The sequence below is a fragment of the Elephas maximus genome, chromosome 2 (assembly GCF_024166365.1).
Source record: "Elephas maximus indicus isolate mEleMax1 chromosome 2, mEleMax1 primary haplotype, whole genome shotgun sequence".
Taxonomy (NCBI): domain Eukaryota; kingdom Metazoa; phylum Chordata; class Mammalia; order Proboscidea; family Elephantidae; genus Elephas; species Elephas maximus.
The window spans coordinates 212,879,276-212,893,870 of record NC_064820.1 but is presented as its reverse complement, the minus strand read 5'-3'; the positions used below and the strand labels follow the sequence as shown (position 1 = coordinate 212,893,870).

Below are 14,595 nucleotides of genomic sequence, written 5' to 3'. Positions count from 1 at the left end.
AAAACAAATTTGAGGTCTGGTCACGCTTGGGCAACAGGCAAAAGGCTGCTTCTGGCTGCCAAGCGGAGCTTCCCTCAGTGAGCCGGCGCCTGTCTCAGCTTTGGAGGACAACAAGGAGGGAGCGAAGGCTGGGCTTGTTCAGAGAAAGGCCCAGCAAAGCCTGAATCCACAGGCCATGCTGGGGACATGCTGCCTCTTGCTGGTCAGGATATGGGACCGAAGATTAGAAATAACCCAGAAGAAAGGCCTGCAGATCTGCTTCTGAAAAATCAACTATTTGAAAACCTTGTGGAACACAGTTCTATACTTGTTGCTGGGTGGAAACCCCAGGTTTTGCTTGGATCAACTCGTCACAGTCAACAAACAAGAGGCTGAGGTGGGAGATTAGAAAGGTGCCTTTATCTTCCTGGGGGAGGAAAGGAACAGTCGGGCTGCCCCCAAGACTGCTGGTAGGCAGCTTGGGGAGGCAGGCTTTTATAGAGAGCAGACAAGAAAATATAAATTCATAATCAATATTCGGGATCAACCTTCGAGCAAGTGCCTAGAGCTTGGGGATGACTAATTTCACTAGACAAGCGCTTGACCCTCCGGGATGGAGGAAGAGGTCAATTTTCCTTGGTTAGCACGTTAAGTCTCCACTCAGAGGCAGGTGCTTATGTGTATTTTGCACTTTGTGAACTAATGGTCACTTAAAGTGCCAAGATGGCCTGGAAAACTTGCCAAAACACTGCACAAACGTTTTATAGACAGTCATTTTGGTGTCAGATTCTCTGACTCTGTGTCACATGGTGCTGTCCGCACCCCCGCACCACCCTAGTGATGTCACTGAACCATAACGATATCTTCAGAGGACATTTCCCCCGATCCAGCTCCAATGACTTTATTTGGTAAGATACCATCATCTTGATCTGAAGAGCCAAAGTATGCCTTATAGGGAAACCAGCCCTTCAGGTGGTTTCCATAAGATATGGAAGAAATCTGTAGCTGGGTGGGCCTCAAAGAGGTCAGGCCCTGGCCTTTCAGACGGGTAGGTATGGCTGGGGTACACCTGGGCATGCTTTAGGGGCACCCTGTGTTCACCCTGACCCAGTCTCTTCCCGGTTCCTGCCTTAAGAACTTTGCCCCTGGTGCCATGGAGGCAAAAGGGCTGCTGCTATTACAGAGATGGGAAGATGAACTTGGGCCATCTGTGATCAGCACTGCCAAACATTAATGAGTATGATTACATGACAACAAACCAAATAATGCAGTATTGTATTCCAGAATAGTCATACAAATCACTGGGTCAGTGTAGAAAGCCCAGACACTGACCGGAATATATGCTGTGCTTATTGATTTAGCACTTAATAAATTAAGGGAGAAGGAAGAGAATATTCAATCATTGGTGCTAGAAAAAATTTAAGTTAGGTGTATTAAAGTCTTAGATGTAAAAATAGAAACCATGGCAGAGTTCAAAGAAAATATAGGCAAATCCCTATATAATCTTGCAACGGGATAATTCTTTCTAAGCTCATCTAAGACAGACTTCATGAAACAGAGGCCTTGTGGATCCAATTACACACAGGATAAAATTCTTTAAGTCAAAAATATCAAGAAATAAAAGGCAAATGACAAACTGAAAAATATTTGTAACATAAATGACAAAGGGTTAAAATATTATTTAATATGAATTGTAATAATTAGAAGATTAAATAATCAAAAATAAGCAGAGCAAATGGACATTCAGAAAAGAAAACCAACCAACCAATAAATAGATGCAAAAATGTTCGACTTCATAAGCAATAAAAGCATGTTAAAAATAATTTATTTCCAACTGGTTAAAAAAAAGTATGATCCCCTGCATTGATTTTGGGAAAGTGGAGCTCTCGCACACTGCCAGTGGGAGTAAAAATTGGTACAACTGGGCAACACGTATCAAAAGCCGTGGACCAAACAACCCACTTCCAATAACGCATCTTAAGGAGATCTTTATGAATGTCCACAAAGATTTTTCAACAAGGTTTATCACAATCTTGTTTATAATAGTGCTATTGAAAACAACTTAAATATCTGCAAATAGGGATTGGCTAAAGAATTACGGCACAACTATATGGCACTGTTGTTAGTTGCCACCCGGCCCAACCACAACATCTGATGCAATACTACATAGCCTTTAAAATAGATATTACAGGAGGCTATTTAATCATATCACGAGACTAATGACATATTTTATGTGGGAATAAGTAGGTCAGAATACAATATACACATACTGACTCTATTTCAAACTATTTGTATATATGTGTGTGTTTGAACATACACACCCATGAATAGAAGTAGTTGCCATATGTTCTCTCTGAGTGGTAGGACTATTAAAAACAAAAAACAAACCAACAAAAAAACCCATTGCCATCAAGTCGATTCTAACTCATGGCGACCTCATGCGTTACAGCGTAGAACTGCTCCATAGGGTTTTCTTGGCTGTAATCTTTACGGAAGCAGCCAGGCCTTTCTCCCATGGAGCTCCTGGGTGGGTTTGAACCAAAAACCTTTCGGTTGTCAGCCAAGCACAAAGTATTTGCACCATCCAGGGACTTTGGTAGGATTATAGGTGATTTGAAAATTTTCATTCCCATGCTTCCCAAATTTTCTCCAATAAACAATTTTCTAATCAGAAGAACATGCTATGTTATTATTTTTTTTAAGTCCAATTTGCAACAACTGGAATCATAGATTGGAATCCTAACTCCTATTCTCCTACTTCTGCCGTTCTCCTGGCCCTGTAGGGGGTTACCGTGGGCTGAGATGTGCCTTCTGAATGGGAAGGGTGGAAAGGCAGGAAGCCAGAATTTAGACGAGGATAATTCCAGGCTCCTCCTCGTTCAGCGGAATAAAAAGCCCAGGGACAGGGGTACTTACTGGAAGTGCTGGGATGAAAATCATCACGTAGTCCTGAGTTAACCTGCAAGAGAAGGAGAAGCACGGAGCTGATCAGTTACGGCCCAGGGAAGGCAGGGCCTTCTCCACTCTGACCTCTGACGGGGGGTTGGGCTGCCGTCCAAGGGACATCCCCGGATACCAGGGTGCGAGAAGAGGATTTATCAGGCTCTGCAGAACTCGGCTAAAGCGTCTGAAACCTCAGCAGTCAGGGATCGCTGCTACCAGGTGCTAGAAGGTGCCAGGAGCCAGAGCCCAGTGCACTGAGGCCTCGTGAGTAAGCAACTTAACGTTTCGTAACATGTCGTTTGTAGAGGGAAAAAAATATATATGTATATGTGTGTGTGTATACATATACATATACATATACATATACATATACATATACATATACATATACATATACATATACATATACATATACATATACATATACATATACATATACATATACATATACATATACATATACATATACATATACATATACATATACATATACATATATCTATCTTATCAAGAAATAACCAAGAAAAGTGTACCTAATACAAAATGAACAAGGCATCCCAATGAAAGGGCGTTTCTACATTTACTAACACATAGATACGCTTTGCCGTCGAGTCGATCCTGACTCACAGCGACCCTATAGGACAGAGTAGAACTGCCCCATAGAGTTTCCAAGGAGTGCCTGGTGGATTCGAACCGCCACCTTTTTGGTTAGCAGCTGTAGCTCTTAACCACTATGGCACCAGGGTTTCCCATTTAATAATAAATGTATGCGTAAATCATCAGAAATTGGCTCTGTCCTCTTTCTCCTTTTGGAATATGAGGTAGCGCACGCTTCATCAAAAAAAAAAAGAAAGAAAGCATTTATGAAGCATATACTATGCGGAAGGAGTCCTGATGGCGTCAGCAGTTTGAATCCACCAGCCGCTCTTTGGAAACTTTATGGAACAGTTCTACTCTGTCCTATAGGGTCGCTATGAGTCCGAATTAACCCCACAGCAACGGGTTTTTTTTTGGTACTAGGCGGCAGGACACAAATGCAAACGCCAAGATGTTTCTCGCCTTTGGTCGCTTGTCTGCCCCCTGCTGGTCACAACTGGAGACGCGTACCTTAGCATCCCTGAAGACACTGCACTTGGAAGCTGTTGTGGCCAAGAGAAGCAAGGGCCTGGGAGACGGGCTTCCTCTGGGTTTCCCGCCCCAGGTTTCCCTGGACCTCCCAGAGTCCCGGCTTCCAGCAGGAGCGAGCGTACCTGGACACGGCCGGGTCCTGCCGGAGGAGCAGCAGGAGCTGCTCGGTGTTGAGGTAGAGCGCCCAGCAGGGGAAGCAGGAGAGGAGTAAAATAAGCGTACCCCTCTGCAGGATGACTCCCACGTGCTTCTTGTTCTGGCTGCCGAAGCTCTGCAAAACCAGGCAGGTCAGGCCAGGCCGCTGTTGCTCGCCCCCACCCCATCACCCCCTAGCCCTTCCCGGCCAGGGATCTTCAGCGAAAATCCTGGTTTTACCACATGCCGGGGTCGGGCGGGGGGCGTGAGGTGGGGTGGGGGAGGCTCCCAGGTGTGTGACAGCCCCGCGCATCATGTTGTTGCTGTTGTTGGTTGCCATCTAGTCGATTCGGACTCATGGCGACCCCACGTATACAGATTAAAACTCCTCCATAGGGTTTTCAAGGCTGTAACCTTTCAGAAGGAAGTGGAAAGGCCAGCCTTCCAAGGCGCCTCTGGGTGGGTTCCAACCACCGCCAACCTTTAGGCTAGTAGTCAACTTTTTCTCCTGTGCCACTGAGGCTCCTTTCCCTAAGTGCACCTCCAATCACAGCCCAGAGGCTCGCCCGCTCATAGAATTACACCTTCCACGCAGGAGGCTCAGGCTCCATTCCGGCCAATGCACCTCCTGCCCAGCCACCTCCCATCTGTCAGCGGAGGCTTTTGTGTTGCTGTGATGCTGAAGAGGTTTCAGCAGAGCTTTCAGACTAGGACTAGGATAAAAGCCTGGCAGTCTACTTCTGAAAATCGGTCATTGAAAACTGTGTGCACTACAATGGTCTGATCCGCAGTGGATCATGGGGATGGCCCAGGACTGACAGCATTTCATTTCCTTGTGTATGGAGTCACCTTGGGTTAGGGGTGACCTGATGGCAGCGAACAACAGCAATAGCTCCGCGCCTTCCATTGTACATCCATTGCCTCCACTGTTCTTCAGAAGTGCCTAATGAGGATGATAGTATTCATTCCACTTTACAGCTAAGGTCAGGGAAGCTCAGCAACAACCGACGAGCCGAGACAGGGGTCAGGTCCCTGGAGCGCTTCACTGGAGGCTTTGCGGCCCACTGCAGCCTGGGCAAGCCTCCTCTGGGACACGAGGGGGAAAGTCCCATCTTGCGTCCTCAGTATCTGACACAATGCTGCAATAGGCAGCTTAATGGGCTGTGTTTGGGGGGCAAGGGGTTAGCGGGCAGGGTGAAGAAGTGAGTGAAACACGTTAGGGTTGCAACTGTTTTTTCTTTTTGGTGACTTCCACTGTGGGAACAAGCCAGCGAACTGTTTCTATGCCTTTCTCCTCCGCGACTCCTCTCACCAGTCTGCTGGTCTCCCAGAGGGTCAAGCTAACACCTGGTCTCTGTCCCTAAGGGCTCACAGTCCCTGGAGATGGGGTAGCCGACACCAGCACCAGTCTGTAGGACTAAGGCTCAAGGTCCAGGGGTGGGCAGAGAAACCTTCAGCGGGCCCTCCTCCCGCTGTTCCTGCTAGCCTTGAGGGGTTTGCTCTTGCCTTGCCCAGCCAGGTGCCCGCCTCCCGGAGGCTCCTTACCTGGGACATCAAGGTGTCACATGCCGAGGCCAAGCCAAATCCCACGGAAACACCGCAGACATTGACAAACTGGAGCCACTCACAGGAGAAAACACAAGGGCTTGTCAGGTGTGCATTTAGGAGAAGACCCTGTATCTGAGACTAGGCCAGTCCACTTGGGCCTCAGGGGAGACTGTCCCAGAAGGGGAAATGGGGCCTGAGACAGCTCTGAATGCAACTGAACAAGGGCCTTCCTTTTGGTCCTGGCTGCATCTTAACATGCTCTACCGTGTGATCTTGGACAAAACTCTTCCCACCTCTGGCCCTTGGGCCCATTGTGGAGTGCAGTGGTCAGACCAGATGGTCTGAGTCACACTGCCTGACCCGCCCCACCACCCACAGCAGGGCTTCCTGGGAGCTGGTGGGTACTCACGGCCACCGCGAGCGTCACGGATGCCAGTTCCACCTTGCCCAAGTGCCCACAGAACACCGTGCTCACCACGTAGATCAGGAAGGTCAGCATCTGGAACAGGAACTGGGGGCAGTCCCGGGGTCAGATGTGCCACTGGCCCCACATGTAGGCTCCGGCCTGTGTCATTCTTGCCACCTGAGGGAGACCCCAACCCTTCACCCTGCTCGGTCCTGCTTCTCTGCCCAGCAAAGACCCCAGGCATCCTCAGTCCTCACAGCCCAGCAAACCCGTCAAGGCTAGTGGGCAAGAATCACCCCTGCCTGTGCTGAGGGGTCTCTCCTGTGGAACACTACCACCCCCTGGGCAAACATCTCTGTACAGAGCCAGATCCAGGAAGACAACAGTGTGGTCCAGGCTTGCCAGGAGCCAGGGCTGGAAGTGGGGAAACCTCGGTCCTGCTGCCCTCCTGCCACCAGCAGCAGTGGTGTGATCTTAGGTCTTCCCCTTACCCCTGGGCTTGCGTTTCCTCCCTTAAAACTGTGGTAACATCTGGAGAGCACTTGGCACAGTGCCTGGCACACAGCAAGCTTCTACAAATATCCCATACTGCTCTTGCTGTTATGATTATAATAAAGTGGGAGAACTTGATCAGATCATATTAATAAACAGTGAAATAAAATACACCAAAAAACCATGGTTATTTCCAGGAGGTTAAATAAGAGGATGGGTTATTTTCTTTCTAACTTTCTTTCTAGGATGGGAAGGAGGCTCCTTCTCCCCTGTCTGAGAGTTCCACAGGCCCCGGGTATCAGTGAGCCCCATTTGCCCTCTCGGGATTTTTCATCTGAGCCTTTCGAAGGGTTTCCGGACCCTTCTGAGTGGGGCTGCCTGTGCTGAGCACACCTGGCCCCCTACTACCCAGGCACTGTCCTGGGCCTTGAGGGGCCATCCCGCTGTCACCAGCTCAGGGCAGGGCCTTGGTGCAGGTGGGGTGCCAGCATCGGTAGTTTCTGGGGAAAGGCACGAGCAGCCCCTGGCACACCCCCTTGTCCTGCCTAGGCAGCAGCCGCCCTCCTGTCCCCTACCCTGCTTGCTCCCCAACCCCACCTACTCACCAGAGGTCCAGAAAGGACAAAGAGCTTTCGTGCCTCAGCCCCAAAGCCCACAGGGAACAGCCTGCGGAGGGCAGGGCGGCAGCACCCATGGGCCGGGGGCCCTGTTTCCTGGAGGCTGTCCATCCCAAGCCAGGCCTGGCTACCCTGTGGGCCAGAGTGTTCTCCCAGTCAGCTTTGTACAGCCAGCCAAGCCATCCCTGACTGCCACCCCATGTCACCTTACAGCCTGGCTAATGAGTAAGGAGTTGGAGGAGGGGGGTAGGTGGTGAGGAGGAGGAGCAGCCCCAGCCTGCAGCCTCAGCCATGGCAACCTGTGCGATGTGCCCTCCCTCCTGGGGGCAATTTTCAGCACGACTGCCTGGCCTGCTGGCCCCAGCCATGGAGTGAGCCTGCCCTAGGGGGCACAGGACAGAGTCACCCAGTCCAGTGCCTGCTTGTGACTCTGTCTGCTCACCCAGAGGGGTCAGCAGGAAGCCCTGAGAAATAGGGGCTTGCGCTTGTTTCCCATAGCCATGAGGATGTGTGCTGGGGCACGAGGGGAGGAAGAGCTGGGACAGGCTGAGACCGATCCCCACAGGACTGTGCCCCAGCCTCCTAGCGCCATAATGACTCCCATTTACAGATGAAGGACTGAAGCCTCAGAGAGGCAGGTGGCTTGCTGGTGTCACGGAGCAGGCAGAACTGGGGTTCCATGCTCCTGCCCCTGCTCCTGCCCTGTGAGGGAGCGAGGTAGGAGTAGGCTTGCTGGTGATAGCATGTCCTCTGGCAGTTTCCTGCTGAGTGGGCCTGGGGTTGGGGACAGGAGCTGGGCTATCTGGGATGACTCCCATTGCCCTCACACATCCCCCCGCCCCTTCTGGTAGATAACTGAGGACTAGGCAGGACTCGGCTCAGGAAAGCAGCCCCTCCTCTCCTCAACTTTGCCCACTGAAGCTGTCCTTTCGTGTCCCAGTAGGCTCCCCTCTTGCTCAGGTTGCCGTCTCTCCCTTGCTTGTGACCCACTGACAGCAAATGTGGGAGATTTTAACTGCTGCCCCTCTTTGGCCCAGTCTGGATCAGGCCTCAGGGTGTGTGCTCAGCCCAGGGAAGGAGGGGTGAGTAAGAAGGGCTGTAAGGAGCAGCAGGCAGGACCAGCTCCAGTTCTCTTGTGCGCCTAGCAGGGCTGGATTAAGACATGTGAGGGTCTTAAGACATGTCCCCTCCTCTGCTTACTCACAAATTCAGAAGGGACATGTGAATTATACATATACGTGTGTGTGTGTGTGTGCGTGCGTGCATGTCTTAGCTATTCATGATGTAATTTCTATTTAAATTCGACTATGAGCTGGGTTATAGAATTTTTATGGGATGCAGGGTACTAAAAGTTTTACTGTATACCACATTTTCTACAAAAAGAATATTGCACATATTCTACAATAAAGAGAATGAGTCAGTGAACTTAATCATTTCAACAATCAATGTAAAATTCTGTTGATCTCCCTACAATAAAAAATTGACTTTCAGCAAGTCTGCTTTAAATGGATCATACTTCAATTCTGATGCTTACTTGGTAATAAATGCTATAATTAGAATGAACAAATGGAAGGATGTCACAGAAGACAATTTAATGATCAGAAAACAAATATTACAACAAATTACTAATATTTTATTTTTAATATAATTAAAAATATATTAATTCACCTTCAACATCTTATAATTAATAGCACTTCTTTCTACTCTTTGCTCTTACAAATTCTTCAATGATTTCATCACAATTAAGGTGCCAAACAAAATCTACTTCCATACGTAATAAAGATAATGAACTGAGTCTTTCTTGAATCATTGTTGTACACTGAGGGTTATTGAGCCTCTTAAGGGACAAAAATGAGCTTTCTGTTGTGCAGTTTGTGATCATTAAAGTTAGGAATATGCGTAAAGCAATTTCAACATTGGGAAATACCCATTGTATTTTATCTTCTATTATGGATCATGCATGCCTACAGGAGTAAAATTTGTCTTTCCTGAGTCTGTAAACTTAGTTCTCATGTAAGAATGAAATTGTCGCACTTCTCTGTAGAGCTTTGTATTTAAGTCATTGGGATAAGTGAGCACTAATTTACTGGATGACTTCATGTGTTCTTCTTCAGGTATATCCCCACAGTTTACTAAGGAAAATCTATCTGAGAGAACTTCATACACTTTTGCCCTTGTTTTCATGCAAGATTCAAGTGTGTCAGTGATGGTGTAGTATGTGATTATGGAAATTTGATCTCTGGCCCTCAGTGATACTTCTGGAGCGCTTCTGTCATTTACTTGTTTCTTTCTAATGCTTCTGCGATGGTGAACTGCTTGATAATCAGTATTCAGCAGTATTTGTTTTCTTGTGTTTTCAAAATCTTCTCTTAAATTAGGTAAATATGCTGTAATGACTGATAGAGATCTGGGCATGTTTTTAAATTTACTTCTGAATCTTGGAAAGCTTGTCTTGTCTGATGAAGACGATGGGATCCATTATATTCCACACAACCAACATAAATGTATAGTCTAGTGTTTGCACTTTGTTGACTATGTTTTCAGATTCTTTTTTGGTATCTCCTTTTTGTGTCTGGTCTTTAGCAATACTTTCTAAGGCACCTAGAATCTGAGTGTACAATCCCAGGGTGGCAATCATTTCTACAGCATGGGCTTCACAATGTATGTTAAAAAGACGTTTGAATACTCCACCACGGCCTAAATATGTTTTAAGAGCTGTGCATTGATGAATAGAGGCAGTAAAAAAATATGTAGAGTAACTGAATAGTGGGAAAAAAATCAACTGCTTTGGGACAACAACCTACTGTGCTACGCCCTACAAGATTGAGTGTGCAGCACATGGTATGAAAATGGCATATTCATTACGTTCTACAGTTTTCTGCTGCATGCCTTTATAACGCCCTGACATATTGACAGCATTGTCGTAGGACTGGCCTATGCACTTAGAAAAATCAAATATTCAAACTTCAGATAAATAGTGAAGTACTTGATCTGCAAGCTACTAAATGTGATAAGTCCCTTGACAGCTTTTCCATCTGTTGGAGATACATATCTTAAAACAATACTTAGCTGATCTGTGTGAGAAAGATCAGGAGTGAAATCTACAGGCAAACTGAAATATCAAGCTATACACATTTCACCAAAATTAGTTGATCAAACTCTATCACTTACTAAGTTTCTTAATTCTTCACATGTCATTTTAGACATATACGATGAGTTGCCCTTTCCTGTGTTACCTTATTTTGAGATGTGACCTGCCAAAAATGGATCAAATTGAATAACAAGTCCAACTAAACCCCCTAATTTCCATTTTGTGGGGATGCAAATACTTGGTTTCTTCCTCGAAAAGATATTCCAGACTCAGTGATTCATATGACAGCAGCAAAGGGTTGCAAAACGGCTTTCCAATACTGAAGTTCTTCATAAATTTGTCTTTCCAGTTCATGAGTTAAGCCACATCTTTGATTTAAATATGACAGCATACAATCTCTGTGAACTGAACTGTTTTCATGTTTATCAATCATGTTCAATTTGCACCAATCACTAAATCCATCTGTAGCAAATTGAGAATTAAGTGATTTAGGGCTGAATAGTTTGCAAACAAAACAGTATACAGAGCTGGCTGATGGGGAATACAGTAGCTACTCCCTCTTATAATTTTCACCATTACCTTTGGACCTTAGAAATATAATTTGGCTACAGAACCTTGTTTGTTTACCACCCAGAATTGTTTGACACGGATTTTCAAATGGTCCACTGTGATGTTGACAATCACTTGCTCCTCTTTTGCTCTGATAATTTACATCATTAGAAGAAAAATTATTCCACCAAGCAGGATCTGTATTTCTGCATTTATCGGGTCTGCAAGTGTGAAAATTTCAGATTCTAAAGCAGCTTCACTTTGTACCCCATTATTATTTTTTTTTACTACACTAAGGAATGGATGCAGAATTTGGGACAAATGCTGTTGTATTCGTATTGGTATTAGTAATTTCAGCACTAGTGGCACTAGTACAACGATTTGCACCCTTTATACTCAAGCATTCAATAGAAGTCTCTTTTGATTCATTACATTTTAAAAAGGAAGTTAATTTTGTAATTGTCTTTAGGGATTGGGAAATCCTTTTCTTTTTATCTTCTGTGAACTTTCGTTTTTGTGCTCCACTTAGTTGTTGCTGTTCCATTTTATCTGGATATAAAATTATGTCATTTTTTAAATTTGGCTCTACCGTAACAAATAATTTGAATAATTGAAAATAAATAAAATGTGCAAAACAAGAAAAATTTATAAAATAAAATTTACATTTGAATCTGGACATTAACACAAAAATTATGTTTGGAGGCGGGGCCAAGATGGCGGACTAGGTGGACGCTACCGCGGATCCCTCTTGCAACAAAGACTCGGAAAAACAAGTGAATCGATCACATACATAACAATCTACGAACTCTGAACAACAAACACAGATTTAGAGACTGAGAACGAACAAATACGGGGAGACAGCGATTGTTTTCAGAGCCAGGAGCCAGCGTACCAGTCAGCGGATTTTCTGGAAAAACTAGTTTCCCAGTGATGGCTCAGAGACAGCAGTCCATATCAAACCACATAAAGAAACAGACCATGACAGCTTTTACAACCCCCCAAACAAAAGAATCAAAATTGTTCCCAAATGAAGATACAATCCTGGAATTATCAGATACAGAATATAAAAAACTAATTTACAGAATGCTTAAAGACATCACAAATGAAATAAGGCAAACTGCAGAAAAAGCCAAGGAACACACTGATAAAACTGTTGAAGAACTCAAAAAGATTATTCAAGAACATAGTGGAAAAATTAATAAGTTGCAAGAATCCATAGACAGACAGCATGTAGAAATCCAAAAGATTAACAATAAAATTACAGAATTAGACAACGCAATAGGAAGTCAGAGGAGCAGACTCGAGCAATTAGAATGTAGACTGGGACAGCTGGAGGACCAGGGAATCAACACCAACATAGCTGAAAAAAAATCAGATAAAAGAATTAAAAAAAATGAAGAAACCCTAAGAATCATGTGGGACTCTATCAAGAAGGATAACTTGCGAGTGATTGGAGTCCCAGAACAGGGAGGGGAGACAGAAAACACAGAGAAAATAGTTGAATAACTCCTGACACAAAACTTCCCTGACATCATGAAAGACGAAAGGATATCTATCCAAGATGCTCATCGAACCCCATTTAAGATTGATCCAAAAAGAAAAACACCAAGACATATTATCATCAAACTTGCCAAAACCAAAGATAAAGAGAAAATTTTAAAAGCAGCCAGGGAGAAAAGAAAGGTTTCCTTCAAGGGAGAATCAATAAGAATAAGTTCAGACTACTCAGCAGAAACCATGCAGGCAAGAAGGGAATGGGACGACATATACAGAGTACTGAAGGAGAAAAGCTGCCAACCCAGGATCATATATCCAGCAAAACTCTCTCTGAAATATGAAGGAGAAATTAAGATATTTACAGATAAACACAAGTTTAGAGAATTTGCAAAAACCAAACCAAGGCTACAAGAAATGCTAAAGGAGATTGTTTGGTCAGATGACCAATAATATCAGGTACCAGCACAATACAAGGTCACAAAACAGAACGTCCTGATATCAACTCAAATAGGGAAAGCACAAAAACAAACAAATTAAGATTAATTCTAATAAATAAATAAAATAATACACATAACAGGGAATCATGGAAGTCAATAGGTAAAAGATTACAATAATCAAAAAGAGGGACTAAATACAGGAGGCATTGAACTGCCAGATGGAGAGTGATACAAGGCAATATAGAACGATACAAGTTAGGTTTTTACTTAGAAAAATAGGGGTAAATAATAAGGTAACCACAAAAAGGAATATCAACTCCGTAACTCAAGATAAAAGCCAAGAAAAACGTAACGACTCAACTAACATAAAGTCAAACATTATGAAAATGAGGATCTCACAATTTACTAAGAAAAATGTCTCAGCACAAAAAAGTACCTGGAAAAATGAAATGGCCAACAACACACATGAAAAGGCATCAAAATGACAGCACTAAAAACTTATTTATCTACAATTACGCTGAATGTAAATGGACTAAATGCACCAATAAAGAGACAGAGAGTCACAGACTGGATAAAGAAACACGATCCATCTATATGCTGCCTACAAGAGACACACCTTAGACTTAGAGACACAAACAAACTAAAACTCAAAGGATGGAAAAAAATATATCAAGCAAACAATAAGCAAAAAAGAAGAGGAGTAGCAATATTAATTTCTGACAAAATAGACTTTAGACTTAAATCCACCACAAAGGATAAAGAAGGACACTATATAATGATAAAAGGGACAATTGATCAGGAAGACATAACCATATTAAATATTTATGCACCCAATCACAGGGCTGCAAGATACATAAAACAAACTTTAACAGAACTGAAAAGTGAGATAGACACCTCCACAGTTATAGTAGGGGACTTCAACACACCACTTTCGGAGAAGGACAGGACATCCAGTAAGAAGCTCAATAGAGACACGGAAGACCTACTTACAACAATCAACCAACTTGACGTCATTGACTTATACAGAACTCTCCACCCAACTGCTGCAAAATATACTTTTTTTTCTAGTGCACATGGAACATTCTCTAGAATAGATCACATATTAGGTCACAAAACAAACCTTTGCAGAGTCCAAAACATCGAAATATTACAAAGCATCTTCTCAGACCACAAGACAATGAAACTAGAAATCAATAACAGAAAAACTAGGGAAAAGAAATCAAATACTTGGAAACTGAACAATACCCTCCTGAAAAAAGACTGGGTTATAGAAGACATCAAGGAGGGAATAAGGAAATTCATAGAATGCAATGAGAATGAAAATACTTCCTATCAAAACCTCTGGGACACAGCAAAATCAGTGCTCAGAGGCCAATTTATATCGATATATGCACACATACAAAAAGAAGAAAGATCCAAAATCAGAGAACTGTCCCGACAACTTGAACAAATAGAAAGTGAGCAACAAAAGAATCCATCAGGCACCAGAAGAAAACAAATAATAAAAATTAGAGCTGAACTAAATGAATTAGAGAACAGAAAAACAATTGAAAGAATTAACAAAGCCAAAAGCTGCTTCTTTGAAAAAATTAACAAAATTGATAAACCATTGGCTAGACTGACTAAAGAAATACAGGAAAGGAAACAAATAACCCGAATAAGAAACGAGAAGGACCACATCACAACAGAACCAAATGAAATTAAAAGAATCATTTCAGATTACTACGAAAAATTGTACTCTAACAAATTTGAAAACCTAGAAGAAATGGATGA

The 14,595-nt window shown here is 43.9% G+C and overlaps 1 protein-coding gene across 1 annotated transcript in view; it reads right to left on the bottom strand.

The window, feature by feature from the left end:
* Window positions 1–7,359, bottom strand: part of SLC47A2 (solute carrier family 47 member 2) — a 38,061-nt gene extending 30,702 nt beyond the window's left edge. Inside the window, exons 1-5 of the mRNA XM_049874626.1 lie at window positions 7,237–7,359; window positions 6,143–6,244; window positions 5,731–5,799; window positions 4,173–4,321; window positions 2,896–2,938 (exon numbers count right to left, since the gene is read on the bottom strand). Of these exons, the coding sequence (XP_049730583.1) occupies window positions 2,896–2,938; window positions 4,173–4,321; window positions 5,731–5,799; window positions 6,143–6,244; window positions 7,237–7,359 (486 nt within the window). The remainder of the gene's footprint in view (window positions 1–2,895; window positions 2,939–4,172; window positions 4,322–5,730; window positions 5,800–6,142; window positions 6,245–7,236) is intronic.
* Between the last annotated feature and the right edge of the window lie 7,236 nt (window positions 7,360–14,595).